This window comes from Doryrhamphus excisus, linkage group LG2, assembly GCF_037039965.1.
Source record: "Doryrhamphus excisus strain RoL-2023G ecotype Guam linkage group LG2, RoL_Dexc_Guam_v1.1, whole genome shotgun sequence".
In the NCBI taxonomy this organism is placed as follows: domain Eukaryota; kingdom Metazoa; phylum Chordata; class Actinopteri; order Syngnathiformes; family Syngnathidae; genus Doryrhamphus; species Doryrhamphus excisus.
This window is the reverse complement of record NC_136358.1, coordinates 18,360,964-18,388,421: the sequence shown is the minus strand read 5'-3', so window position 1 is coordinate 18,388,421 and position 27,458 is coordinate 18,360,964. Positions and strand designations below refer to the sequence as shown.

The window sequence follows — 27,458 nt, the reverse complement described above, 5'->3', positions numbered from 1 at the left end:
AAAAAATCCCTTTTAGAGGAAAAAAAACTAAAAATGGGGACTTTTTTGTGGAAAGAAGAATAATAAATTAAAAAAATAAAAGTGAAAAGTTTAATTTTTTTAATAAATTTAAAAAAATATTTTTTTTGTCCGGGGGGAGCCCAGAACATTTTTTTCTGAACATATATTTATTTTATATTGACTATTTTTTTAAATAAAAAAAATAAAATATTTATTTTTTATGATCAAAATGAATAAAAACTCACTGAAAAAAAACAGTATTTAACTTCATGAGTGGGAAAATCAAATACTGCATTTAAAAAAATCCCCTGTAGAGGAAAAAAATAAAAATTGAGCTTTTTTGTGGAAAAAAGAATAATAAATTAAAAAAATAAAAGTTTTATTTAAAAAAATTAAGTTAACATTTTTTTTATTAAAAAAATATATATATATTTAAATTTTTTTTGTCCGGGGATGGGGGCCCCAGAACATTTTTTTCAGAACATGTATTTATTTTACATTTACTATTTTTTAATTTAAAAAATAAAAGTTTTATTTTTTAATGATCAAAATGAATTAAAAACTCACTGAAAAAACAGTATTTAACATGTGGAGAAATTAAATACTAAATAATATTTTAAAAAAACTATTTAGTCTCTAGTACGTGAATAAATGTAAAAAAAATGTTATATTAGTATTATAATATTTTATTGATGTATTTATTGCGGTGTTCCTTTATCAGAGTTGCTGCTGTGTCAGCTTGGCCGCCATATTTAGGCGGCCTGCAGGTGGCGCTCGGATGCAGACTTTCAAAGGCGAGACGTCCCTGTGGAGCTGGGGATCTGCAGGGGTGGGTGGGGGGGGCTGCATGGAGGGAGGGGGCATTCGGAAGGAGAAAAGAGAGGCAGGGGATGCTGCAACCTTCCTAAAAAAAAAAAAAAGCAAGAAAAGGCACTCTCTTCCTAGATGGGACAGTCATGCCTTAATATTGACGCTTTGTGTGCGCATTGTAACAGAATGGCGCTAATTTAAAGGTGCCCCCCTCCACCTTTAAACGCTATTAGGCAATTAGCATGCGTGGATACTAATTAGGCTAAATGCATACACCCCTCAAGCATTGGAAAGATCATCAAAGAGCAAAATGCAACAATGCCGGTGTGATAATGATAGAAAAATATCCCATTATCATGCGCTTCTCCTTTTGGCATTCCCAAATCCTTTTCCCGAAGGAGTCAAGCTGTTGAAGTTGGAAATGAGCTTCCCAAAAAAAAGTGTCCAAGATGCTGACACCGGCACTCGCTCGCTGTGATGGCGGTTTTAGTCTTCGTCCTCTTTTTTTTTTTATGTGTGAAGGACAAAACAGCGAAACTCCAAGGCATCCCTCCTTCCTCCTCCTCCTCCTCACCCCCCCACCTTCCACCCACCCACACCCCCTCTTCCTCCTCACTCTGCTGCAGCCTCCCCCGGAGCGTCACTTGAGCAGGAGCACCGCACCGAGTCGCATCCGAACTCCTCCCCCGCCCCCTTTCTCTCTCTCTCTCTCGCTCTCTCTCTCTTTCTCCGGTTCTGCGCTCCTCCAGCAAGAAGTGCTTCCTCGCCGGGGCATGGCAGGTGCGGCTGCCTGCTCAGAGTGCGCGCTGAGCGGCGTGTTGGGCTCGGGATGACCGGCGGATGCTGATCCAGCTGGAGGTCAGCGTGTGGAGGTCCGGTGCTTGTGTTCTGATCTTTTGCCTACGGAACCGCCTCCCTCAAGCGGATTTACGCCGGACTCGCTTCTTGAGCAGGATTTAAAAGAAGATTTTGGTTTTTTTTTGGTAGCTTTTTTGGAGATATTGGAGGATTGCTTTGGACGTGCCTCTTGCCATCCGCAGTGCGGCTGCATGCGAAGTGACATCTGCAGGTAAGACCTGTCTTGTAGTGTGTGGAGTGTTTTTTTTTTCACCCCCCCACGATTATGGCATGGCACCTTGCGGAAGTGGTGCACCTGTTCCAGCTGCTTTTTCTAACCTCCCGCTTGGGCGCTCTTGTCCTTTTTCCACATGGATTTAATGAAGGTTATTATCAGTTCTTGAAAAAAAAAACACTTTACAGCACGCTTCCTGAAGCATGTTGTGCATATTTCATAGGCCGGGCTATTCAAGCGTGCCCCCCAAACAAATGCCTCACACTTAGCCTATGAATTATTCCCTCGCCTTTGCAGATGTTTTTCTGATGAATAAACATGCAGGAGTGTTGCCTGGAAACTTAGCTTATCGCAGATTAGAGGCGTTTTAAACTATAATCAAAGTCCTTGTAGGGTTTTCCAAACTGCGGCCGGGGGGTCATTTGCTGCCCGTTTCTCTTTTTTTCATGTAGCGGTAGTGTAGTCCCAAAAAAGTTGATTAGCACTAACAATGTGTATAGGTTGCACGGCGGTTGAATGGTTAACGCGTAGACCTCACAGCTAGGAGACCCTAGTTCAATTCCACCCTCGGCCCTCTCTGTGTGGAGTTTGCATGTTCTTCCCGTGGGTTTTCTCCGGGTACTCCCACATTCCAAAAACATGCTAGGTTAATTAGCGACTCCAAATTGTCCATAGGTATGAATGTGAGTGTGAATGGTTGTTTGTCTATATGTGCCCTGTGATTGGCTGGCTGGCAACCACTCCAGGGTGTACCTTCCCTCTTGCCCGAAGACGGCTGGGATAGGCTCCAGCACCTAAGAATGAATGAATGTATAATGTGCATAGAACTTCCGAAAACATTCCAAGTATTTTGTGAGCCTTTAACGCGTCCCGCTGCTAAGGAACGCTGTCCCCGTTGGGGTGGATGCCTTTCTTCTGGAGCAGAAACACGTTTTTTTTTTTGCTGTCTACCAAGTGTAGGGCTTTGTGTGCGTGTGTTCAAAGTGTGGCTGCAGGGGTTGCTGCATACGTGGTGGTGGGGGGGGGGGGGGGGGGGTGCTGTAATGGTGCTTCAACCACACAACGCCAGAGCATGCCGCTCGGATACGTGACATATAGAACCAGAATATTAGGAACACCTCTCAGCGTGATGCAGTAATACTTCAACTGGCACAATTGCTTCTAAAGCTGTGTGGTGTGTGTTTGTAGGCGCAACTCACGTTGACATATGACCCCCCTCCCACCCCAACACTACCCCCCCACCTCCCACCCCATCTGTCAGCCAGCGTTGTGCTTACAAGAGAGCGTGGCCTTGTCAATATTACGGCCGCCCATAATGCTTCATCCCTCCCAGAGACAACCTGACTGGAAGTATACGCGTGAAGACTCCGCAGGAAGCGTAGCCGATGAAGCGGCGGCGGCGGCGTGTCACCGTGTCACTGAATGATGAGGCTGTGCTGCCCGACCTCAATGGCGCTCTCTGTTTGTTTTGCAGCTCTGACATGCACATGCACGTGCGCGCCAAACATGTCGGGCTTTTCCGGAAACGACTTTCTCCGGGCGAACCGATTGGCTAATACACTCGGAAGGTCATGGGGTCAGAGCGCCACCTGTTGATTTGGCATGGCTTCTCATGCAGCCTATCATGCTGTATTTTGGTCTTTAGTAGGGACATAGCAATGCTATACAATATTAATGACAAAAAAATAAACAATGTCCGCAATTTGTATTCAGTTCAGAAAAATAATATTAATATTCAACATTAAATACATAAAAATAAAGTTTTTTAAAAACAATTTCATACAATTTTAAAATATTTTGATACCTTAGTGGGGAGAAAAATTGTAAATATTTTAATTATTTTAAAATACAATAAAATTATTTAAATGAAATAATAACAAATTAAATAAAAATAACTGATGTAAAAAGTAGTAGAATCTAATAAAAATGTTAAACTAAAATAAGTAATTGAAGAATAAATAATACCCACGAAAGAATATTTTTATGCTGTCCAGAAAAATAAAAATATACAACATTAAATACATAAAAATAAACAATGGTAGCTTTTTAATAAACAATGTCATGCAATTTTGAAATATTTTGACACTTTAGTGGGGAGAAAAAAAAAACTAAAAAATTGTCAATATTTAAATTATTTCAAAATACAATAAAATTAGTTTTAATGAATTAATCAGTAATTAAATAAAAAGAACTGATGTGAAAAAAGTAGAAGAATTTAATAAAAATGTTAAACTAAAAGAAATAAATACCCATGAAAGAATAAAATGCTTACATATACATTGTATTTCCTTAGTGGGGGGGGCTAATTAAAAATAAGACTTCAAGAAAAAAAATTATAACAATGAAAAAGTCAAAAAATTGTGACTCTTTGGTGGGAAAAAAATAATATTGAATAATTTATTAATAATAATGATAATTTAAAAATAATAATAATGTAAAATAAATAATAATAATTTGAATTATGTCAGTATTAATTTGGTTTATTTGGCTTCTAGCTAAACTTTAGTCCATGAGGGGGGGGAGCAGTCCACAGATGTGAACATGCTGTACTACACCTCCCGATCCCGTTCCTGTTCCCGTTCCTGCCTGCAGCGCTCCTCCCGTATCTTGGCACTCAAAGCTGCCAGAAACACCGCTTTATCTGTTTGGGTTCGGGGGGTGGGGTGGGGGTGGGGGGTGGGGGGGGTTCCAATGTCATGGAGTGACCTAGTGAAGGAGACAAGATGGGAATCAAGGAGACAGTGTGGCCTTTTGTGATAAAGTGTCTCTCGGGGGCGAGGGGGCTTCCTGTGATGATGATTCATACGTAAACAGGCTTTGATGATGGGTGGGGTGGGGTGGGGTGGGGGGTGTGTGCGCGTGCTAGCTCTCGAGTCGAGCGTGACATGCGGTAGATTAGTTTTTGTTTCAGAAGATCATCTCTGAGCACACAAACACGAGCCTGGCGGAGTCTCTGTCTCAGCTCGGAAGTACGCATCAACGCGGATCCATCATGGCGAACGTCAGGTTCTCGCATTACTAGGTAGGGTAGCCACTAGGTAGCGCAACTACTTCCTTTGACATCGGGATAGTGATGACAAAATCCTGTAAATACCCGACGGGGTACATTGTGGTCATAGACTAGCATGTCATAGACATGGACTATGGTCATAGACTAACATCTTATTGAAGATTGGTTTTTGTTAAGTTGGCATCATACAAGTCAAAAGTATGGAGACACTTTCCTGTGTTATTCAATCGGAATGTGTCTTTAAACTTTTCACTGGTACAGGAAATGTGTTATACTGTACATACATGACATCACTGTTGTTGTCATCATACACGTCAAAAGTATTGAGACATTTCCCATTTTATTCAATTAGAAGGTGTCTTTAAACTTTTGTCTGTTATAGGACATCACTGTCATTCTTATACATGTCAAAAGTATGGAGACACTTTCCAATGCTATTCAATTGGAAGTTGTCTTTAAACCTTTGACCGGTACAGGACGTGTTATACTGTACATCCGTGACATCACAGTAGTTGTCATTATACAAGTCAAAAGTATGGAGACACTTTCCCATTTTATTCAACTGGAAGGTGTCTTTAAACTTTTGACTGGTACAGGACATCACTGTCATTCTTATACAAGTCAAAAGTATGGAGACACTTTCCAATGTTATTTAATTGGAAAGTGTCTTTAAACTTTTGACTGGTACAGGATATCACCGTCATTCTTATCATAAAAGTCAAAAGTATGGAGACACTTTCCAATGTTATTCAACAGGAAAAGTGTTACACTGTACATACATGATATCACTGTAGTACTCATCATACAAGTTAAAAGTATAGAGACACTTTGTCATGTTTTTCTATGTGAAACTATCTCCAAATTTCTGACTAGTACTTTATAATGCAGTATACAGTACATGCATGCAATCGGTGTATTTGTCATTGTAGCCAAAAGGCGGTGGCGGGTGTTAGAGGAGCGTGTAAGAAGGGGTCCCCCCCTTCTTCCGCCCCCTCCCCTCAGGATATATCATAGTGTAGCAGCATAATTTTTACATGAGAGATTTAACAAGGCTTGCAGAGGGGCTTGCATGCATCTTCACTGTTTTTTTTTTTTTTTTGTCGATGGGATTTGGAAATGCTTAAATGCGTGTGCATGCATGTGTGTGTGTGTGTGTGTGTGTGTGTGTGAGTGCAATGATTGACTCCCAGCCGGGCTCCAACAATCCCCGCCAAGTACCGGGGAGAAGTTTGTTCCTTTCCTGGAATGAAATGTTGTGATTGCTTTTTTTCTGGCCCACAGTTTTTTTTTGTTTTTTTGTTTTTTTACAATTTGGTGGCTGCGGTGAAAGTCAACATACACGTGGTGAATCCTGCCTAATGCTGGCGATCTCACACATGACACAAAGCGTATGATCCATAGCATGCGTCAACCTTCCTTTGTTTGCAACCAGCATCATCTCAAGCATCTTGCCTTCCTCATCTCTTTAAATTGCTCCTCCATACGGTGACACGCGCCATTCTTAACGCGTCTCCATGGCGATTGTGCTTTGTGCCAACACATTTTGGGGCGGAAATTGGCCTCAGTCGCCATTGACTTTGGCAGTAAACGACAAATGATGATGTTTGATGGCAGGAACTGGAAACGCACCAATCGGAGACGACGTGATGATGAAGGATGGCTGGGAATTGCTCGCGTGACTTTGATGTTTCCATGTTTTGTTGTCACGCAAAGTGAAAACACCATATTTCATTTTCATGAGAGAAAACGTTACAGAATGTTGAGAGGAACAAATCACATTATAACAAGCAGAAAGTACAAAATATACGTAGAAATAAATTACAATCGGAAATAGATATGACTTACCAGGAAAAGAATCTTAACGTTTTGAGGAAGGATGTCTGGGTTTTTTTTTTTGGGGGGGGGGGGGTGTATTATAAAATTCATAGATAAAAAGTAAATTTTTGTCACAGAAAAAAGCTTTTAATATTATAGAAACATTTTTAAAAGCATTTTTCTTGACAATACTTGCAACGTTAATTGGTGTAATTTCTAATTTTATTATTATTTATTTATTATTATTATTATTATTTATTTACCTAGGTATTATTACCAACTTCAATATTTGCTCTTCATTTTTCAAATATTTTTGTAAATTTTTCAGACCTTTTCTGAACTTTTTCAATTTTTTTTTCTATTAATACTTTGACTTTATTCTTAAAAAGTGACCGCATATTTTTACATTTAAATTTTCTTGTTAAATTTACCATATTTTCTGGACTATAAGTCGCTCCGGAGTATAAGTTGCACAAGCCCAAAAATGCATAATTAGGTAGAAAAAAAACGGTCACAGTCCACAAATGGCCTCCGGGCCATACTTTGGACACCACTGACTTGCTGTATATACTTTTACTGTATTTATACAGTGGTACCTTGGTTAGCATCATTAATTTGGATGTTAACCAAATCATAAATCATGTAAATCCTATCAGTGAAAATGTTAACACAAACCGAGGAAAAATTCTGGTGTCAAATTTTTGCGCTAACAAATAGACATGCTAACCAGTACGGACAAATACCAATGTTCTATTGTACTATATTATGTATTACCGTGAAATATTTGTTCATTCATTAATTTTCTACCGCTTGTCCTCACGAGGGTCGCGGGGGTGCAGGAGCCTATCCCAGCTGTCTTGGGGCAAACGACCATTCACACTCACATTCATACCTATGGACAATTTGGAGTCGCTAAATTAACCTAGCATGTTTTTGCAATGTGGGAGGAAACCGGAGTACCCAGAGGGTGGGATTGAACTCGGGTCTTCTAGCTGTGAGGTCTGCGCGCTAACCACTCGATCGCCGTTGAAATATTTGTTGAAAATCCAAATTATATGCCGGAAAATGGCTGATTTTACTGCTTGTTGTCGAACCCAGTGCTACATTGTGGTTTTGTGGACTGTGAAGGTAGAGTAGCAGTTATTTTTCACAAGTTGTGAATACGATTTACCTCCTTTCCTCCGCCTTCTTCTCCTTTGTGTCCATCTGTTTCGCGTTGTCATGCTAGTTCAGCCAGAGGAGCATTGCTTGTGTCGTTCCGGCCGAGGCCCTGTCGGCCAATCTGGCTGATGCACAGTTACAAGCTGTGTGTGTGTGTGTGTGTGTGTTGGTGAGACCTCCATGTCTTTGGGCAAAGCAATGAGGTACAACTGGTGGAAAATCAAGGCATACAAAAGAAACTCCGTGACGGAGAGAGAGTGGAGTTGGAGGGCGAAGGATAACAATTTGCATGGTCTCACTTGTAGCTGCGAAGGACGGCGGGCCGAGGAAAGAGCTTGTCTGATGTGTTTATGCCACAGGCTTTGACGGCGGCGCTTCCACACATGGCGGCGACAACATCTGAAGGCAGACAAACGAGCCAAGCGAAAAGGGCCTGTAATGGAGTGTAAACCTGAGCGTAAACTCCCTTTTTAAACACCTCCCGGCCTCAACAGACCCACCACTGGACAGGAAATGTCCTTTTTCCCCAAAACAAAGTAATGGTAATGGTAATGGTTTAATTTCATTTGAACATGTATCAGATTACAATTGAATGCATCACATACGTAATCAGTTCACAGTTCCACATGTCCAAAAGGAGTAGGAAGAAGCAAAGCTTATTAAATCCTACCCCTCCATCTGGTACTTTTACAATCAGTAACTGTTACATGTGTTCACTTCCTGCTTTCATAATATAATTTTAGTTTAAGTTTAAGTTTAAGTTTAGGTTTAGGTTTAGGTTTAGGTTTAGGTTTTGGTTTTGGTTTAAGTTTTGGTTTAGGTTTAGGTTTAAGTTTAAGTTTAAGTTTAAGTTTAAGTTTAAGTTTAAGTTTAAGTTTAAGTTTAAGTTTAAGTTTAGATTTAAGTTTAAGTTTAGATTTAATTTTAATTTTAATTTTAATTTTAATTTTAATTTTAATTTTAATTTTAATTTTAATTTTAATTTTAATTTTAATTTTAATTTTAATTTTAATTTTAATTTTAATTTTAATTTTAATTTTCAGGGGGTGGCGTGCTCCGCTAGCTCAAATGTTAAAATATTTGTGGTATAAAAAGATTACATTTATATGTGTTTATTTAAATATATATTAGAATATCATCTAATTATTATGGAATTCATGATAATGTGATGATCATTTGGGACGTTTGTGTTAAGGATTTGGTAGTTCCTTCATCAAGTGGGACGTCCCAGACTGTGGTACCATAAGATTTGTGGTTTTAGCGAACAATACGAGGAAGGACTAAAGTAAGAAAAACAATTTAGCTGACCTCCTCCTTCCAGATGTGCAATCTTTAAGACTCTTCTAATAATCTGGATTATAAAGGGGGGGGGGGGGGGCTGTAACGCTGTAATCCACACTTTGCTTCTACCGGCCATCCAAATCAAGCCGTGTGCAGATGTGAAGTACGATGGCCGACAACAAGGCGAGGGTGGTGGTGGTGTTGGGGGGGGGTATGGGGGGGCGTATTGTAAACAAACAAGATTCCTAATAAAGCAGCAGGACTTGTCAACAATTGCATGGAAAAGTGAAACATTTCATTCTAATCAAAGCATAAAGCGTTGTTAATGATCCCATCCTAGGCTGGGTGGGGGGGTTCGGGGAGGGTGGGGGCTAAACCTTTAATCTCGGAGGTCAAGTCAGTTAGCAACAAAGATTGGGCGTCAGATAGGTCACTAGCATCAATAAGGATGTTGTTTGGAATGTCGCTGGAATTTTGGTTCATGGTGGGGTGAGTTCACGGGCCGCTGGATTTTACTAATATGCACCTAAGTTGAGGATGGGGGGGTGGAAATGTGAGTTAGTTGTTCTCTGACGGGACTTGTCTCGAATTGGATCATGACTTCCTTCGGGGTGGGTGCGTGTCTCGGCGTCCTCCTGTGTTGGACTCTTACATACACACACACACACACACACACACACACACACGCTTATAGCAAGAGAGGCACAATAGTGATTAATGAAGTCCAATATGGCCGCATAGACTCACTCAAGCCTGTTTTGTGTTTTCATTGGATGATCATCATTTTTGTTGTGAAATGAATTACGCAATCACTGCACTGTTTCAGTTGGCAGAACACTGACAAAAGTGATGTTCCATATCAGTGGCGTCATTAGGCCTATTTTAGTCCCCCTAAAATGTTCTTAAGCCCCTCTAAATAATTTGATATTTTTTTATAGATTTTTTTTTATTTTTCAAGATTTTATTTTTTTTTTATAGATTTTTTTTAACAAAAAAATCTCTAACAAATTTTATATAATAGGGCAAAAGCAGGCTAATAAGAAAGCCAATAAGCAGGCTAATACTAGCCTACTACTATTAGTAGTAGTAGTAATAATCAGAAGAAGAAGAATTCAGCCCCCCCTAAGTAATTTGATATTTTATATTTAATTATTTTTAATTTTTTACAAAAAAAAATCTCAGACAAACAACCATTCACACTCACATTCATACCTATGGACAATTTGGAGTCGCCAATTAACCTAGCATGTTTTTGGAATGTGGGAGGAAACCGGAGTACCCGGAGAAAACCCACGCATGCACGGGGAGAACATGCAAACTCCACACAGAGATGGCCGAGGGTGGGATTGAACTCGGGTCTCCTAGCTGTGAGGTCTGGGCGCTAACCACTCGACCACTGTGCAGCCTATTATTATTATTATTATTATTATTATTAGTAGTAGTAGTAGTAGTATTATTAGTATTATTATAAAGATTCAGGATTGAAATGAAAGCAGGGGGATAAGGGAAGCCCAAACTTTTAATCTAATTACTTTAATCTAATTAATTCTCATACTTTTCCTAACTGCAAGACTAGCATGATGACCAGAGATCTACGTTCCAATCATAAACTGTATAAGGTTCCGAAAATATTGTGACAGGTCAATAACACTCTATAGTTTATTACTTATAACCTTATAAATATTTGTTTAAATTGTGCAATAAATATTTTACAATAAAAATAATGTAAAAAAATAATATTTGCAAAAATGAATCATATTTTTAATGACCTTTCATGGCCCACACTTTGGGAATCACCGCTTTGTTTTGCTCCTCTCAACGAGCAGCGGGTCCTACTGTGATTTCACCATTACGGTGACATATTAGACGATATTAGAAACGGCAACACATGATGAAATGCGGCATCGGGATTTGAACTGGAGAGACATTTGGATGAGGAAAAAGACATTTGGATGAATGAGGGGAGAGCTGGAAGGGATGATGGGGAACAGAGGGAAGACGTGTCGGGACTTAGGATGATTCTGCAGCTGATTTGTCTGCACGGCCCCCCTTTGCATCCTCGCATCCTTGCATCCCTCTTGCCTCGCCCGCTAGCGTGTCGTATCGAGGGATCGGACGAGGAGGAGACTGTTCAAGACCGGCTCTTATCTCGCCGTTTATGGCAACAATACATTGAAAATTTCTTATAGTTCATAAACTTCTCTTAGGGACGAGGAGGCAACGTTTGGACTGAGTAGCGTGTTTTGCTAGCAAAACATTCCGCAAGATGTCGATAAAATCCATGAGGATCTCGTAGTTGGATGTCTTCCTGTCTGCACCCACTTTTTTTTTTTTTTTTTTTTTTTAACGGTGCTGACAGTAATCCACGCCGCTGATCCGCATCTTGACGTAGCGTCCTTCTCCCGTCCTTCCATCCTCGCGTCCTTCCTAAGAGGACTTCCATCTGTTCCTTTAGCTCTGGTGTCGGAACCCATCAATCAATTCTCATTTACGTGTGCCTGTGATGGACGAGGCTTTCATTTCTTGGTCAGAATATTATATATTAATACATTTTTATTAATGTTTTGACTTTATTTTTGCAAAATTACAGCTTATTTCCCCCCCTTTTTTAAACTTTTTTTTGTAAATTTTGTTCTCCTAATTATGACCTTATTCTCTTTGTATTTATATTTCTCACAATATCTTGTGCCAAAATATTTTCCCTAAATTTCTCATAATACAATAAAAATATTTTTTAAAATTATTATTTCTAAATATTTCAACTGTTACTAAAATTTCCCTAAATTTCTCACAATACAATAAAAATATTTTTAAAAATTATTATTTTTAAATATTTCAACTGTTACTAAAATTTCCCTAAATTTCTCATAATACAATAAAAATATTTTTAAAAATTATTATTCTTAATATTTCAACTGTTACTAAAATTTCCCTAAATTTCTCATCATACAATAAAAATATTTTTTAAAAATTATTATTCTTAAATATTTCAACTGTTACTAAAATTTCTCTAAATTTCTCATAATACAATAAAATATTTTAAAAAATTATCATTCTTAAATATTTCAACTGTTACTAACATTTCCCTAAATTTCTCATAATACAATAAAAATATTTTTTTTAATTATTATTCTTAAATATTTCAACTGTTACTAAAATTTCCCTAAATTTCTCATAATACAATAAAAATATTTTTAAAAATTATTATTCTTAAATATTTCAACTGTTACTAAAATTTCCCTAAATTTCTCATAATACAATAAAAATATTTTTAAAAAATATTATTCTTAAATATTTCAACTGTTACTAAAATTTCCCTAAATTTCTCATAATACAATAAAAATATATTTTTTATTATTATTTTCAAATATTTCAGCTGTTACTAAAATGTCCTTATTTGTGACATTATTCTTCCTCTTATTACGAGCTACTTTTTTTATTGCGACATTTCTTTTTTTAGAAATGTCACAATTTATGTTGATCAATATTTTGACTTTATTTTTGCAAAATAAAGTCAAAATATTAAATATATAAATATAAAATATAAATATAAAAATTTATTTTTGCAAAATTACAGCTTATTCCCCCCACCCTTTTTTAAAACTTTTTTTTGTAAATTTAGTTCTCCTAATTATGGAAACTAAACTATTAGCTACTATTAGAGCACTCCAGGCATGAAATAACACCCCTATATAGTCACACATTGCTCAACTCTTGTGCTGCAGCGACTCCATACCGCTAGCTTGCGAGCTAAGAAATTATCTTCAAATTGATTATTTGTAACTTTAAGAAGCCAACAAAAAACATACCACTTCCACACAGAATGGGAGGAGAACTTGTTTACACTCTATAATGCGGGACATGACTTCATGCGGTGTTAAGGTAATGTCACGTAGGATAATGTCTCATCAATGCCGCCTAGTGACCACAGTATTACATAGAGTATCACTTGTATTGCAATATGTTTAGAGTAATACTAGACCATTTATTCATTAAAAAAAATGCATGCAAACCGAGGCAAAATTCCGGCATCAATTTTTGCCGTTAACAGAAAAACGGGTACGCTAACCACAACCTCATGAAAAAGTCTATTGTGTCAGCGGGTGTTTGTATACGTGGAATCCGTTTGATTGTCAGGATTCTTCTTCCAAGGTCGTTTTGATCCTCCAACCAAGCTTTGCCTTTCGCTGCGGTCAAGGCCGCCACAACGCTCTCTCACATCGTCTGGCACCTTCATCTCTCGCCGCCTTCCGCCTCCTTTGTCCTCTTTTTTCCATTCCTAGTAGCTGCTGAATGTCGTTGCGATATGGCGAGAGCTGGCTTTGTTATGACCGTGGCCTCTCGGGAGTGAACCGGAGCGCCGCCGTCGCTGCTCGCTGCTCCGGATCCCAGTTATCATGCCGTGCTTCTTTTATTGTGAAGGAACAGCATGGCCGTATCATCACTTTATCACCTCGTTCAATTAAGTGAGCTTTGCCGCAGTACATACTAGTGTAGTACATAGTACATACTGGGAACTCAAAGAATGTACTTTGATATTTTATAAAGCAACACATGTAGATTTGCTATGACCTTATATATACTTCAAGGAAATCTTAGCTTTGTCATATTTGTGTTTATTATTAGTATGAGTCCCCCTCGAAATATTTCTTCTTAAATAATTTTTGTTATTATTATTAGATATTATTATTTTCCCACAATATCTTGTGACAAAATATTTTCCTGAAAATTTCTCATCATACAATAAAAATATTTTTTTAATTATTATTTTTAAATATTTCAATTATTTGTTACAAAAATTTCCTTGTTTGTGACATTATTTTTCCTTTTATTACGAGTTTTTTATTGCGACATTTCTTTTTTTAGAACACAATTTATTGTTATTATATATAAAATAATTTAATAACAAAATATTTTCCCTAAATTTCTCATCATTCTCAAATTTTGTTATTATTTTTCCTCTTATTACGAGTTAGTTTTTATATTGCAATATTTCTTTTTTAGAACACAATTTATTTTTATAAATATTTTGACTTTATTTTTGCAAAATTACAGCTTCTTTTCCCCCTTTTTTGTAAATGTTGTTCTCCTAATTATTACTTTATTCCCATAATATTTTCACTTTATAAAATTTATATAAATTTATTTCTCTAAATTTCCCATAATACAATAAAAATATAATTTTTATTTATTATTTTTAAATATTTCAACTGTTACTAAATTTGTGTTATTTGCAACATTACGAGTTTGTTTTTTTTATTGCAACATTTCTTTTTTAGAACACAATTTTTTTAAATTAATATTTTGACTTTATTTTTGCAAAAGTCCAGCTTATCCCCCCTTTTTCCCTTTTTTTGTACATTTTGTTCTCCTAATTATAACTCTATTCCCATAATATTTTCACTTTATTCTCGTAACATTATAACCTTTTCCATAACCTAAATATTTTTTTAAATAACATCTTTTTCTTCAATAAAATGGCTTTATTTTTCCTCATAAAAATCCAAATATTTGTTCTTAAATACTTTCAAATGTAAATATTATTATTTGTTTTCCCACAATATCTTAGCCAAAATATGTTCCTTAAATTTCTCATAATACAATCAAAACATTTTTTATTATTATTTTTAATAATAATTGTGCCAAAATATTTTCCCAAAATTTCTCATTATACAATAAAAATATTTTTTGAAATTATTTTAAAATATTTCAACTCTGTTACTAAAATTTCGTTATTTGTGACATTATTTTTCCTTTTATTACAAGTTTTTTTAGTGTTTTTATTGCAACATTTCTTTTTTTAGAACACAATTTCTTTTTTATTAATATTTTGACTTTATTTTTTGTAAAATTACAGCTTATTTTACCCCTTTTTAAAAAAAAATTGTAAATTTAATTCTCCTATTTATAACTTTATTCCCATAATATTTTCACTTTATTCTCGTAACATTATAACCTTTTCCATAACCTAAATATTTTTTTAAATAACATCTTTTTCTTCAATAAAATGCCGTTATTTTTCCTCATAATGTTATGTTATTCTCATAAAATGCCAACTTTTTTCTCTTAATATTTAATGTTAATATACTAGCCTTTATTCTAGTTATTAGCTACTGCTGATTCTAACATTTTAGCATTTTTTTTTATTTTTAGCGTTAGGTTTAGGGTTACCTCAGATGCCAGGTAGCAGGAAGCAGCCCGGTATAGTTTATGTCGACATGCAGAATGTCACATGTTTGCATCCTGTAAATGACCTCTTGACAAATCAGCAGGATCATTTCTGCCAGCGCCAGCATTTCCTCCCTAATTGTTGTCCTCCTGGAAAAGAAGTCCTCGGTGCTTTATGTGCACGAGCTGCTGCGTCAAAGAGAAAGTGAAGCAGTCAGCAGGTGATGCGTCCTATTGGGAGACCACGGAGAAATCGCCAAAGGTTGCAAATTGCCGCTCTTGAGGGTAGAATCAATTATAGAAGGCGGTGAACAGGCGTCCATGCGGGGAGAAGGTTCAGAACCATGCTGATTATCTCCTTTGAGACCTTATCTTCTCTCCTTGATCCATACATTGTGTTGGTTAAATCTTGCTGTTTCCTTGTCTTCTTCCAGGTGGAGGCCTGGAAGATAATGCCCTCTGTCTCCAGAGAGGCTTGATCTTGTGGACTGTACCTCCTGGTATCTGCTCATCACCGCAGCTATGGCGTCGCACGCCAGGACACAGACCTACTTTTTTTTATGCTTCTTCCTATCCACCTCGGCGCCCCTGGTGGCGCCAAAAACGATGCTCCGAGCGCCGCAGGGTCACGTATCCGACTCCCAAGTCATCACGGCGTCCATCGAGGAGGAGGAATATGTGTCGTTTCGCGCCGAGAACCCAGAGTGGACATTTAACCATTTAGCGGTGGACTATCGTAACGGAAATGTTTACCTGGGAGCCGTTAATCGAATCTATAAACTGTCGCCGGGCTTGGAGGTGCAGGTTTCGCACCAAACCGGCCCGGATGAGGACAACCGAAAGTGCTACCCGCCCCGCATCGTACAGCCTTGCAGTGAGCCGCTCACGCTCACCAACAACGTCAACAAGATGCTGCTCATGGACTACCGGGAAAACCGGCTGCTAGCTTGCGGAAGCCTCTACCAGGGCATCTGTAAACTCCTACGCCTGGATGATCTCTTCAAGCTTGGAGAACCCTTCCACAAGAAGGAACACTACCTCTCTGGCGTCAATGAGAGCGGTTCCGTGTTTGGCGTCATCGTCTCTTACGGTAACGCGTCCCCGGATATGCTCTTTGTAGCCACGGCGGTGGACGGCAAGCCGGAATACTTCCCCACCATCTCCAGTCGAAAATTGGCCAGGAATTCTGAGGAGGATGGGATGTTCGCTTACGTCTTCCATGATGAGTTTGTGGCCTCCATGATTAAGATCCCGTCAGACACGTTCACCGTCATACCAGACTTTGACATCTATTACATTTACGGCTTTGCCAGCGGCAACTTTGTTTACTTCCTGACGTTGCAGCCTGAAATGGGGGGCGGCCCCACTACCGGGTCCTCGTCGGCAGGTAGAGAGCAAGTCTACACTTCCAAGATAGTCCGCCTCTGTAAAGCAGACACTGCTTTTAACTCCTACGTGGAGGTGCCCATCGGGTGCGTCAGCGGCAATGTGGAGTACCGACTCCTGGAGGCGGCGTACCTATCCAAAGCCGGCGCCAACTTGGCACGGTCGCTGGACGTAGCGCCGGACGACGACGTCCTGTTTGCCGTGTTCTCCAAGGGACAAAAGAGGCGTCCTCGGCAGGAATCCCAGGACTCTGCATTGTGCGTGTTTTCCCTGCGGAAGATCAACGAGAAGATCAAGGACAGGCTGCAGTCCTGCTACAAGGGCGAGGGCACCTTGGACCTGGCTTGGCTCAAGGTCAAAGACATTCCCTGCAGCAGCGCGGTGAGTACCACGTTTTTACGATCTGCATAGTTGTGGTACGACACATTAGCTGGCCTAAGGGGAGCATGTGCTGATTGAACAATAGGGGTCACAGGATTGACCCCTAGGGAACCCCACAGGTCATAGCCATTTGGTCTGAGACGCAGTTACCAGTTCTAAAAAAAGTACTTCCTGTCCTAGGACTAGTTTAGAGCAGTACCAGAGATTGGCGTAGTTGTGGTACGACACATTAGCTGGCCTAAGGGGAGCATGTGCTGATTGAACAATAGGGATCACAGGATTGACCCCTGGGGAACCCCACAGGTCATAGCCATTTGGTCTGAGACACAGTTACCAGTTCTAAAAAAGTACTTCCTGTTCTAGGACTAGTTTAGAGCAGTACCAGAGATTGGCCCCCAGTTTTCTAACCTCTGCAATAAGATCACATGATCAAGTAAAAAAAAAAAAAGGGGGGGTGTTGTTTTCCTGCTTTTGTGGTGTATTGTTTGACTCCAGGTAAGTGTCTGTTTTATCACAAGCTGCCTGCCTTTCTTGTGTGGGTTCAGGTTCCATCTCATTATGATGCAATGTGATGTTTTTATCCACTCAGCGGAGTCCAAAGCGCAGCCAAAATGATTATGATTCCATTCCGCTCTAACGGCATTACAAATTCAGTGATTCACTTCATTTCTTTTTTTTTTCCACACGCACAGACAGTGTCTAAAAAAAAAAAAAAAAAAAAGAATGGTTAAAAAGCGTTTTTCTTCCTCTAAGTTAATAAAAGCAAGGATCCCCGAGAAGGAGACCAAATTACCTTTTGTCATACGGCTAAATGTCCCTTTGCTAAAAGAACCACAGGACATTAACAGTCGTGGTGCAAAATGTGTTTCTTAGGAATATATGCCCAACGTCTGAATAAAGTAGAATACAAAGACAAATTCTACAGAACTACTAAATGTCATATAATTCATTGACTGTTCAGCACAGGAAAAAGTAGCCCTTTAAATACATTTTTATGTACAGTAATCCCTCATTTATCACTGTAAATTAGCTCTTTAAATAAATTTCATGTACAGTAATCCCTCATTTATCACTGTAAAGTAGCCCTTTAAATAAATTTTGATGTACAGTAATCCCTCTTTTATCACTGTAAAGTAGCCCTTTAAATAAATCTTTATGTACAGTAATCCCTCATTAGTCACTGTAAACAGCAATCCCTCGGTTATCACTGTAAAGTAGCCCTTTAAATACATTTTTATGTGCAGTAATTCCTCATTTAGCACTGTAAAAGTAGCCCTTTAAATAAATTGTATGTGCAGTGATCCCTCATTCATCACTGAAAAGTAGCCCTTTAAATACATTTTTATATAAAGCAATCCCTCGTTGATCACTGTTAAGTAGCCATTTAAATAATTTTTTATGTACAGCAATCCCTCGGTTATCACTGTAAAGTAGCCCTTTGAATACATTTTTATGTACAACAATCCCTCATTAGTCACTGTAAAGTAGCCCTTTGTATACATTTTATGTACAGCAATCCCTCATTTGTCACTGTAAAGTAGCCCTTTAAATACATTTTTGTGCAGTAATTCCTCATTTAGCACTGTAAAGTAGCCCTTTAAATACATTTTTATGTACAGTAATCCCTCATTTATCACTGTAAAGTAGCCCTTAAAAATTATGTACAGTAATCCCTCATTTATCACTGTAAAGTAGCCCTTTAAAAATATATGTGCAGCAATCCCTCTTTTATCACTGTAAAGTAGCCCTTAAATTTTTTTATGCAGCAATCCCTCATTTATCACTATAAAGTAGCCCTTTAAATAAAATTTTATGTACAGCAATCCCTCATTTATCACTGTAAAGTAGCCCTTTGAATACACTTATGTACAGCAATCCCTCATTTATCACTGTAAAGTAGCCCTTTAAATTAATTTTTATGTACAGCAATCCCTCGTTTATCACTGTAAAGTAGCCCTCATTCATTACTGTTAACTGGTTTCAGACCCGATTGTGATAAGTGAATTTCCATGAAGTAGGATTTCTTACTTATGAATGAATTGGAGCATCCAAAACCCATGTAGGACCCTCTAAATATGGCTTTTTGACCCCTCTAGACAAATAGCACCCCTATAGTCACTTTTACACTCCAATGACTCAATACAGTAGACACAATAAGAAACTAAACAATTTAAAACATAAATAAGATGCAATAGTGTGAAACCATGGTACCGGAGGGATTCCTCCGGTACCGTAATATTTCTTAGTCAGCAAGTGTGATACAACGGTAAACTCACACGTTCAAGGTCATATTTCAGACTTGAATCAATACTTTTGTGACCTTAGCTGTGTACTATGGCAAGACTCGACGTAAATCTGCAACTACGTCACATGCACCGTTGTCTACGGCTTGAGGGTCGGATAAATCATACCCGACGCTGAGCTGTCAGCTGGGAGGGGAAGTGTGTGTGTGAGGGAGAGAGAGAGAGAGAGAGAGGGCGCCCGCTGAGGTTAGCGCCGTGGAATGATGCCATTTCAGCACGCGCCACCGTATCATCGCTGCCACCGCATGAATTAAACCCTGTAGAAGAACAGGAGGCGGTGGACTCTGCAGGATATAAATCACCCACGTACACACACACACACATGTACACACACGTACACACACACACACACCAGAAAGCTGTAAGAAATGGTGCTTTAAATAGCTAAGCTTTTGATCAAATAAATTATGAAACAAATGCAATCAATGAGAGGTTCAAAACCAAATTAGCATGGTCCAAACAACACATGAAGGACAATACCATAAACCATAAAAACAAGAATTTCCATGTCGATAATAAGACCACTAATCCCTCATTTATCACTGTAAAGTAGCCCTTTAAATACATTTTTATGTACAGCAATCCCTCATTTATCACTGTAATGTAGCCCTTTAAATACATTTTTATTTACAGCAATCCCTCATTTGTCACTGCAATGTAGCCCTTTCGGTACATGTTTATGTACAGAAATCCCTCATTTATCACTGTAATGTAGCCCTTTAAATACATTTTTATTTACAGCAATCCCTCATTTGTCACTGTAAAGTAGCCCTTTCAATACATTTTTATGTACAGCAATCCCTCATTTATCACTGTAATGTAGCCCTTTAAATACATTTTTATTTACAGCAATCCCTCATTTATTACTGTAATGTAGCCCTTTAAATAAATTTTTATTTACAGCAATCCCTCATTTATCACTGTAAAGTAGCCCTTTAAATACATTTTTATGTAGAGCCTTCCCTCATTTATCACTGTAAAGTAGCCCTTTCAATACATTTTTATGTACAGCAATCCCTCATTTATCACTGCAAAGTCCTGTAAAGACCACATTATTACAGCGGATCTGACAGACAAACAAACAGACAAACACTGTAGTATTAAACAGGGTTTTGACTTTTCATGAGTTGAGTTTGCTGATATTGTTTTGGCGTGCTTGGGCCGACTGTAGCCTCTTTTGATTTTGCATTGAAGACACATTTTATTGAACAGCTCATTTTTGTGCGAACGCCATCCGGGTGGATGTTATGTAACGGCGGTTTGAACAATTGAATAAACAAAGTTTGCACAGTGCTGTAGCTAGTTAGCCCCCAGTGAATCTCATGTGTTCATGACCTCTGCTAAAGGTCGGTTAGCCAGGATTGGAGGTACCCAAAAAGTTTGCCGACCATCTACCCGGGGGGTGTATACATGGGGGTGTGTTCATGGTCCGTGCGTCTTGGAATGCAAATAGCCTAGTAAACACTATCACCCCAAACATTAGACGCGTCCCAATCTGCATAAAAATGTTTTTCAAGTAGTCGTGCCAATCACGCCTTTAAAGCAACGCCAGTGATTCCTCCAGTTTATCATCCCGGGCCTCGCTTCAATAAATCCAACCCCCGGCCATCTGACGGCACTTTTGATTAATCCGCTGCCTCCGATTAGGCGGCGGCAGATTGCGGCGGCCATTACGTCTGACTGTGCTCAGTGTTTACCTTGATTAAATCCCCCCAAGATGAGTCCAGGTTCAGCGTGAACGTTTTGTATACGTGTCATATGAACATATATCACTGTAATATTTCATAGCTGTTATTTTATCATGGTAAAAGCTTCAAGCGCTACTTAAGTTTAATGTAAACTTACATCATCGTTGCGATACGTATTTCGGGATCATCACGGAGATGACGGATGACGATAATTCAGCATGAGCGATCATCATCATCATCCAGACTGTTCCAGAGGATTTCGGTGATTGGATAATGTTCACAGCGTGAAGTAATAATCCTCGATCAGATTAACAATAAAACCATTCTTTCGCTTGTGATTATTCCTTTTTTTTTTTGAAGCCAGTATATCAGATAATGAGAAGAAGCATTTTAAGTGACTTAGCGATGGGGATAAATCATTTCATCCTCGTTTTGCTTGACACGATCAGCTCTCGGAGACGACCCGGGACGAGACCGCGGCGAGGACGCTTCCGTTTTCTCCCCTACAAACACCCACCACGCTTGGCCGAGCCATATAATGCACGCTCGACAGTATGAGCCCGCCCATAGATCATTGCCAAGTGTCGCGTGACCTATAAAAGCGTTGCCTGCACTTTACATGTTCGCTCGGTCAGCAGAAAAAAAAAAACCCAACAAAACATTGAGGTCCTAAGAAATGGACCCTCTTTGATTCATGACACCCCCCTTATCATAAAAACAGCCATCCCTTCTTCTCTCTCTTGGTGCTATTCGACTTTCACAGCCCCTTAACTTTGCATGCCAGCAGGCCGCGGCCGTCCGCTCATCCCCGCCGCTAATGATCATTAATTACACGTCATTAACCGACACGCCACGGGCTATTCTCTCACATTCGTCATGTGGATCACGGCGTTCACGTTCTTGACTCGCTGCCATTAATTCGATTGTTCTAGTCTTTGAGTCTCCATCCCTGCCAGTGCGGGATTCGTGCCGCTCCGTTCCGCCCTTCTTCATGTCACGAGAAGTTCAGCGTTTCCCACAGGGCTGCAAATACTCCTCATCCAAGTTGGGAGACCAGTTCAAAGACCAGTTGAAATATGTCACAGTAATCCCTCATTTATCACTGTAAAGTAGCCCTTTGAATACATTATGTACAGTAATCCCTCTTTTATCACTGTAAAGTTGCCTTTTAAATACATTTTTATGTACAGTAATCCCTCATTTGTCACTGTAAAGTAGCCCTTTAAATACATTTTCATGTACAGTAATCCCTCGTTTATCACTGTAATGTAGCCCTTTAAATGTATTTTTATGTACAGCAATCCCTCATTCATCACTGTAAAGAGGCCTTTTGAATACATTTTTATGTATAGTAATCCCTCATTTATCACTGTAATGTAGCTCTTTGAATACATTTTATGTACAGCAATCCCTCGTTTATCACTGTAAAGTAGCCCTTTAAATACATATTTATGTACAGCAATCCCTCGTTTATCACTGTAAAGTAGCCCTTTAAATACATTTTTATGTACAGCAATCCCTCATTTATCACTGTAAAGTAGCTCTTTGAATACATTTTCTGTACAGCAATCCCTCGTTCATCACTGTAACGTAGCTTTTTGAATACATTTTTATTTACAGCAATCCCTCATTTGTCACTGTAAAGTAGCCCTTTGAATACATTTTTGTACAGCAATCCCTCGTTTATCACTGTAAAGTAGCTCTTTGAATACATTTTTATGTACAGCAATCCCTTGTTTATCACTGTAAAGTAGCTCTTTGAATACATTTTAATGTACAGAAATCCCTCGTTTATCAATGTAAAGTAGACCTTTGAATACATTTTTATGTACAGCAATCCCTCAAATGTAAAATGAATGTAAAAGTGACTATAGGGGTGTTAAATCATGCCTAGAGGGCTCTAATCATGTATATAGAGGGTCGTAAACTGGTTTTCTATGCTCCTAATTACAAAAATATTTCCATTTATGTAACTGCCATAAAATAGATCGAGGGATGGCATAAGTTGCTCGTACATAGTACAAATCGACTTGCCGAACGTAACATAGGCCAATGGATGTAAACGATCGATCGCATTTCGCATTTTTGGTTTGACGACTCAGTCTGGGCCACATCCACAGGAAGTGAAAGGCTACTTCATTAATTAACAACCCCCCCACCCACTCCACTTCATCCACTCCCATCCACATCCACATATCCGGCTTCTCGCTGGCTAATTAAATCAGCATACATGATCGCACTTGCAAAAGGTCAGCATTCATCACAATATCATTAGCGTGTGATTCGTCTGGTGTCTGGCCTCAGCCGCCAAACAGCTTTTATTCTACCATTTTTTTTTTTACCAAATATCAGACGTTGCTATGCAAGACCCCCCCCCTCCCCTTGCATGTCGCTGCCCTTTGAGCCTTCGACACATCCCGAGCATGAATCAAGACTCATCAAGGCTAGTAGTAAAACAAAGTATGCTTCTATTCTGCACGGTGTCACAGTGTGGCAAAACATTGGATTCATTAGCTATTATTGCTTGACTGACAGCAGAAAAGGAGTTAAGGAGCCGCAATAAGGAATAATGTTGTTGCACGGAATAGCATATTATTACAATGAAGGCTAATCCCTTTTAGTCAGGACAGTTCTGCCAATCTCTGTGACAAGTCAGCAATTTGGCACAGTGGGGAAACGCTATACTATCTAATTATATACTTTCAAAGACAGGAAAGCTTCAATCTCACCAGCGTGCGAAAAGCCGCCTGGTTTTGTTAGTGCGAATCCTAACCAGAGCAGACCGAAGTCATCACATCTGTAAAGTATCGAATCATTTTCGGGTGAAAGGGGACAGGAAATGGAGTCTTTTGGAAGCGGTAAGAGCGAGAGCGGCAACATGAAATGAAATTCCCGCCACGCTTTAATATATGTCATTAACTTATGCCAACGGAACCCGAGCCCCTCGTCGCAGATTAGCCCCGATCGCTTTCAGTCGCCGCTAATCGACCCTTCTCTTTCTAGCCGCTCTGTGTATATCTGCTGATATGTACAGTAATCCCTCATTTATCACGGTAAAGTAGCCCTTTAAATGCATTTTTATGTACAGCAATCCCTCATTTATCACAGTAAAGTAGCCCTTTAAATGCATTTTTATGTACAGCAATCCCTCATTCATCACTGTAAAGTAGCCCTTTAAATACATTTTTATGTACAGTAATCCCTCATTTATGACTGTAAAGTAGCCCTTTAAATGCATTTTTATGTACAGCAATCCCTCATTTATCACTGTAATGTAGCCCTTTGAATACATTTTTATGTGCAGTAATCCCTCAGTTATCACAGCAAAGTAGCCCTTTAAATGCATTTTTATGTACAGCAATCCCCCATTTATCACTGTAATGTAGCCCTTTGAATACATTTTTATTTACAGTAATCCCTCATTTATCACTGTAAAGTAGCCCTTTAAATGCATTTTTATGTACAGCAATCCCTCATTTATCACTGTAAAGTAGCCTTTTAAATAGATTTTTATGTACAGCAACCCCCCATTTATCACTGTAAAGTAGCCCTTTGAATACATTTTTATGTACAGTAATCCCTCATTCATCACTGTAAAGTAGCCCTTTGAATAAATTTTTATGTACAGCAATCCCTCATTTATCACTGTAATGTAGCCCTTTGAATACATTTTTATGTACAGCAATCCCTCATTTATCACTGTAATGTAGCCCTTTGAATACATTTTTATGTGCAGTAATCCCTCAGTTATCACAGTAAAGTAGCCCTTTAAATGCATTTTTATGTACAGCAATCCCCCATTTATCACTGTAATGTAGCCCTTTGAATACATTTTTATTTACAGTAATCCCTCATTTATCACTGTAAAGTAGCCCTTTAAATGCATTTTTATATACAGCAATCCCTCATTTATCACTGTAAAGTAGCCTTTTAAATAGATTTTTATGCACAGCAACCCCCCATTTATCACTGTAAAGTAGCCCTTTGAATACATTTTTATGTACAGTAATCCCTCATTCACCACTGTAAAGTAGCTTTTTGAATACATTTTTATGTACAGTAATCTTTCATTCATCACTGTAAAGTAGCCCTTTGAATAATTTTTTATGTACAGCAATCCCTCATTTATCACTGTAATGTAGCCCTTTGAATACATTTTTATGTACAGTAATCCCTCATTTATCACTGTAAAGTAGTCCTTTAAATGCATTTTTATGTACAGCAATCCCTCATTTATCACTGTAATGTAGCCCTTTTAATACATTTTTATGTACAGTAATCCCTCATTTATCACTGTAAAGTAGCCTTTTAAATAGATTTTTATGTACAGCAATCCCCCATTTATCACTGTAAAGTAGCCCTTTAAATACATTTTTATGTACAGTAATCCCTCATTCACCACTGTAAAGTAGCTTTTTGAATATATTTTTATGTACAGCAATCCCTCATCCATCACTGTAAAGTAGCCCTTTGAATACATTTTTATGTACAGCAATCCCTCATTTATCACTGTATAGTAGCCCTTTAAATACATTTTTATGTACAGCAATCCCTCATTTATCACTGTATAGTAGCCCTTTAAATACATTTTTATGGACAGCAATCCCTCATTTATCCCTGTAAAGTAGCCCTTTAAATAAATTTTTACAGAGTCATCACATCTGTAAAGTGTCGAATCATTTCGGGTGAAAGGGGACAGGAAATTGAGTCTTTTGGAAGCGGTAAGAGCGAGAGCGGCAACATGAAATGAAATTCCCGCCACGCTTTAATATATGTCATTAACTTATGCCAACGGAACCCGAGCCCTCGTCGCAGATTAGGCCGTACATCAGAGAGCGTCGGCCAGCCCCGATCGCTTTCAGTCGCCGCTAATCGGCCCTTCTCTTTCTAGCCGTTCTGTGTATATCTGCTGATCCCACCCCCCCCACCCACCCCCCTCCCCAATCCGCGCATGGTCCAGAAGAAGGCTTGCTTTGTGCTGGCGCTGGCAGGCGCACACAAGCCGAAAGATGGATACGGCCGGGGGTGACCTGATTCTGCCTCGGTTGCCTGGCCCGGGTCCAAGTATAGTGTTGTCGCCTGGCTCGCTCTCTGTGGGGAGGAAGGATGCTTATTCTTTGCTTTTGACGCTGCGCCGGCTTAGGGCTGCCGTTCGGTTCTCACTTTGGCACTGCTGGAGGAGGTGGGCCGGGGGCACGGCCCGATGGCCACATCGTCTCGTTATGGAAGAACCAGAATGGGACCACTCCTTCAATGTTCTTCATGATAGCCAAGACACTTGACATCATAGAAATTGCAGGAATTGAATTCCAAGGCGACATATGTGAGTAAATCTTCCAGTGGTTCTCCAACTTTATTGCAGGGCACCAATTTTGAGATTGATTGGTTGAATAATAAAAAAAAAAAAACACAACTCCAAAAATCACAAAAAAAACCCACCCCCACCCAGTTCAGTAATCCCTCATTTATCACTGTAAAGTAACCCTTTAAATACATATCTTGTACACGAATCCCTCGTTTATCACTGTAAAGTAGCCCTTTAAATAATTTTTTATGTACAGTAATCCCTCGTTTATCACTGTAATGTAGGCCTTTAAATACATTTTTATGTACAGCAATCCCTCATTTATCACTGCAAATTAGCCCTTTAAATACCTTTTATGTACAGTAATCCCTCATTTATCACTGTAAAGCATCCCTTTAAATACATTTTCATGTACCCCTTTTGCAGATGAATTGGCTGAATTAAAAACTCCAATAATCAGTGGTCACTTTTACAGTTGAGACAGTCAAAGTGCCCCCCACCGCCACCCAGTTCAGTAATCCCTCATTTATCACTGTAAAGTAACCCTTTAAATACATTTTATGTACAGTAATCCCTCATTCATCACTGTAAAGTAGCCTTTAAATACATTTTATGTACAGCAATCCCTCATTCATCACTGTAAAGTAGCCCTTTAAATACATTTTATGTACAGTAATCCCTCATTTATCACTGTAAATTAGCCCTTTAAATACATTTTTATGTACAACAATCCCTCATTTATCACTGTAAAGTAGCCCTTTATTGGAAAATAGGAGTGTAAAGGTGATTATAGGGGTGTTAGTTCACATTTAAAGGGCTCTAATAATGTAAAAAACGTGTTTGTATGCCTTAAATATAACCCTCCTGAATAAGAGTCGAGAGCACTAGCCATCGAGCTAAAAGCCCCGACTGTCAACTCCACATCCCGCACAACTCTGAAAGTGTCAGGGAGTGATATTTCCCCACCGCCGTAATTAGCTGGGTGAGGTAAAAAGGCAGGCAAGGCCCTAATTGGCTGCCTCAGAAGGTAGCGGGACTCCAAAAAGTAGCTGAAGGAAGCGTCTGAGGTATTTTTTTT

General features: G+C 38.8%; 1 protein-coding gene across 1 annotated transcript in view; it reads left to right on the top strand.

Moving 5' to 3' along the window:
• Positions 1-1,467: 1,467 nt before the first annotated feature.
• Positions 1,468-27,458, top strand: part of plxna4 (plexin A4) — a 176,537-nt gene continuing 150,546 nt past the window's right edge. Inside the window, exons 1-2 of the mRNA XM_058078395.2 lie at positions 1,468-1,879; positions 15,752-17,084. Of these exons, the coding sequence (XP_057934378.2) occupies positions 15,840-17,084 (1,245 nt within the window). The 5' untranslated portion in view covers positions 1,468-1,879; positions 15,752-15,839. The remainder of the gene's footprint in view (positions 1,880-15,751; positions 17,085-27,458) is intronic.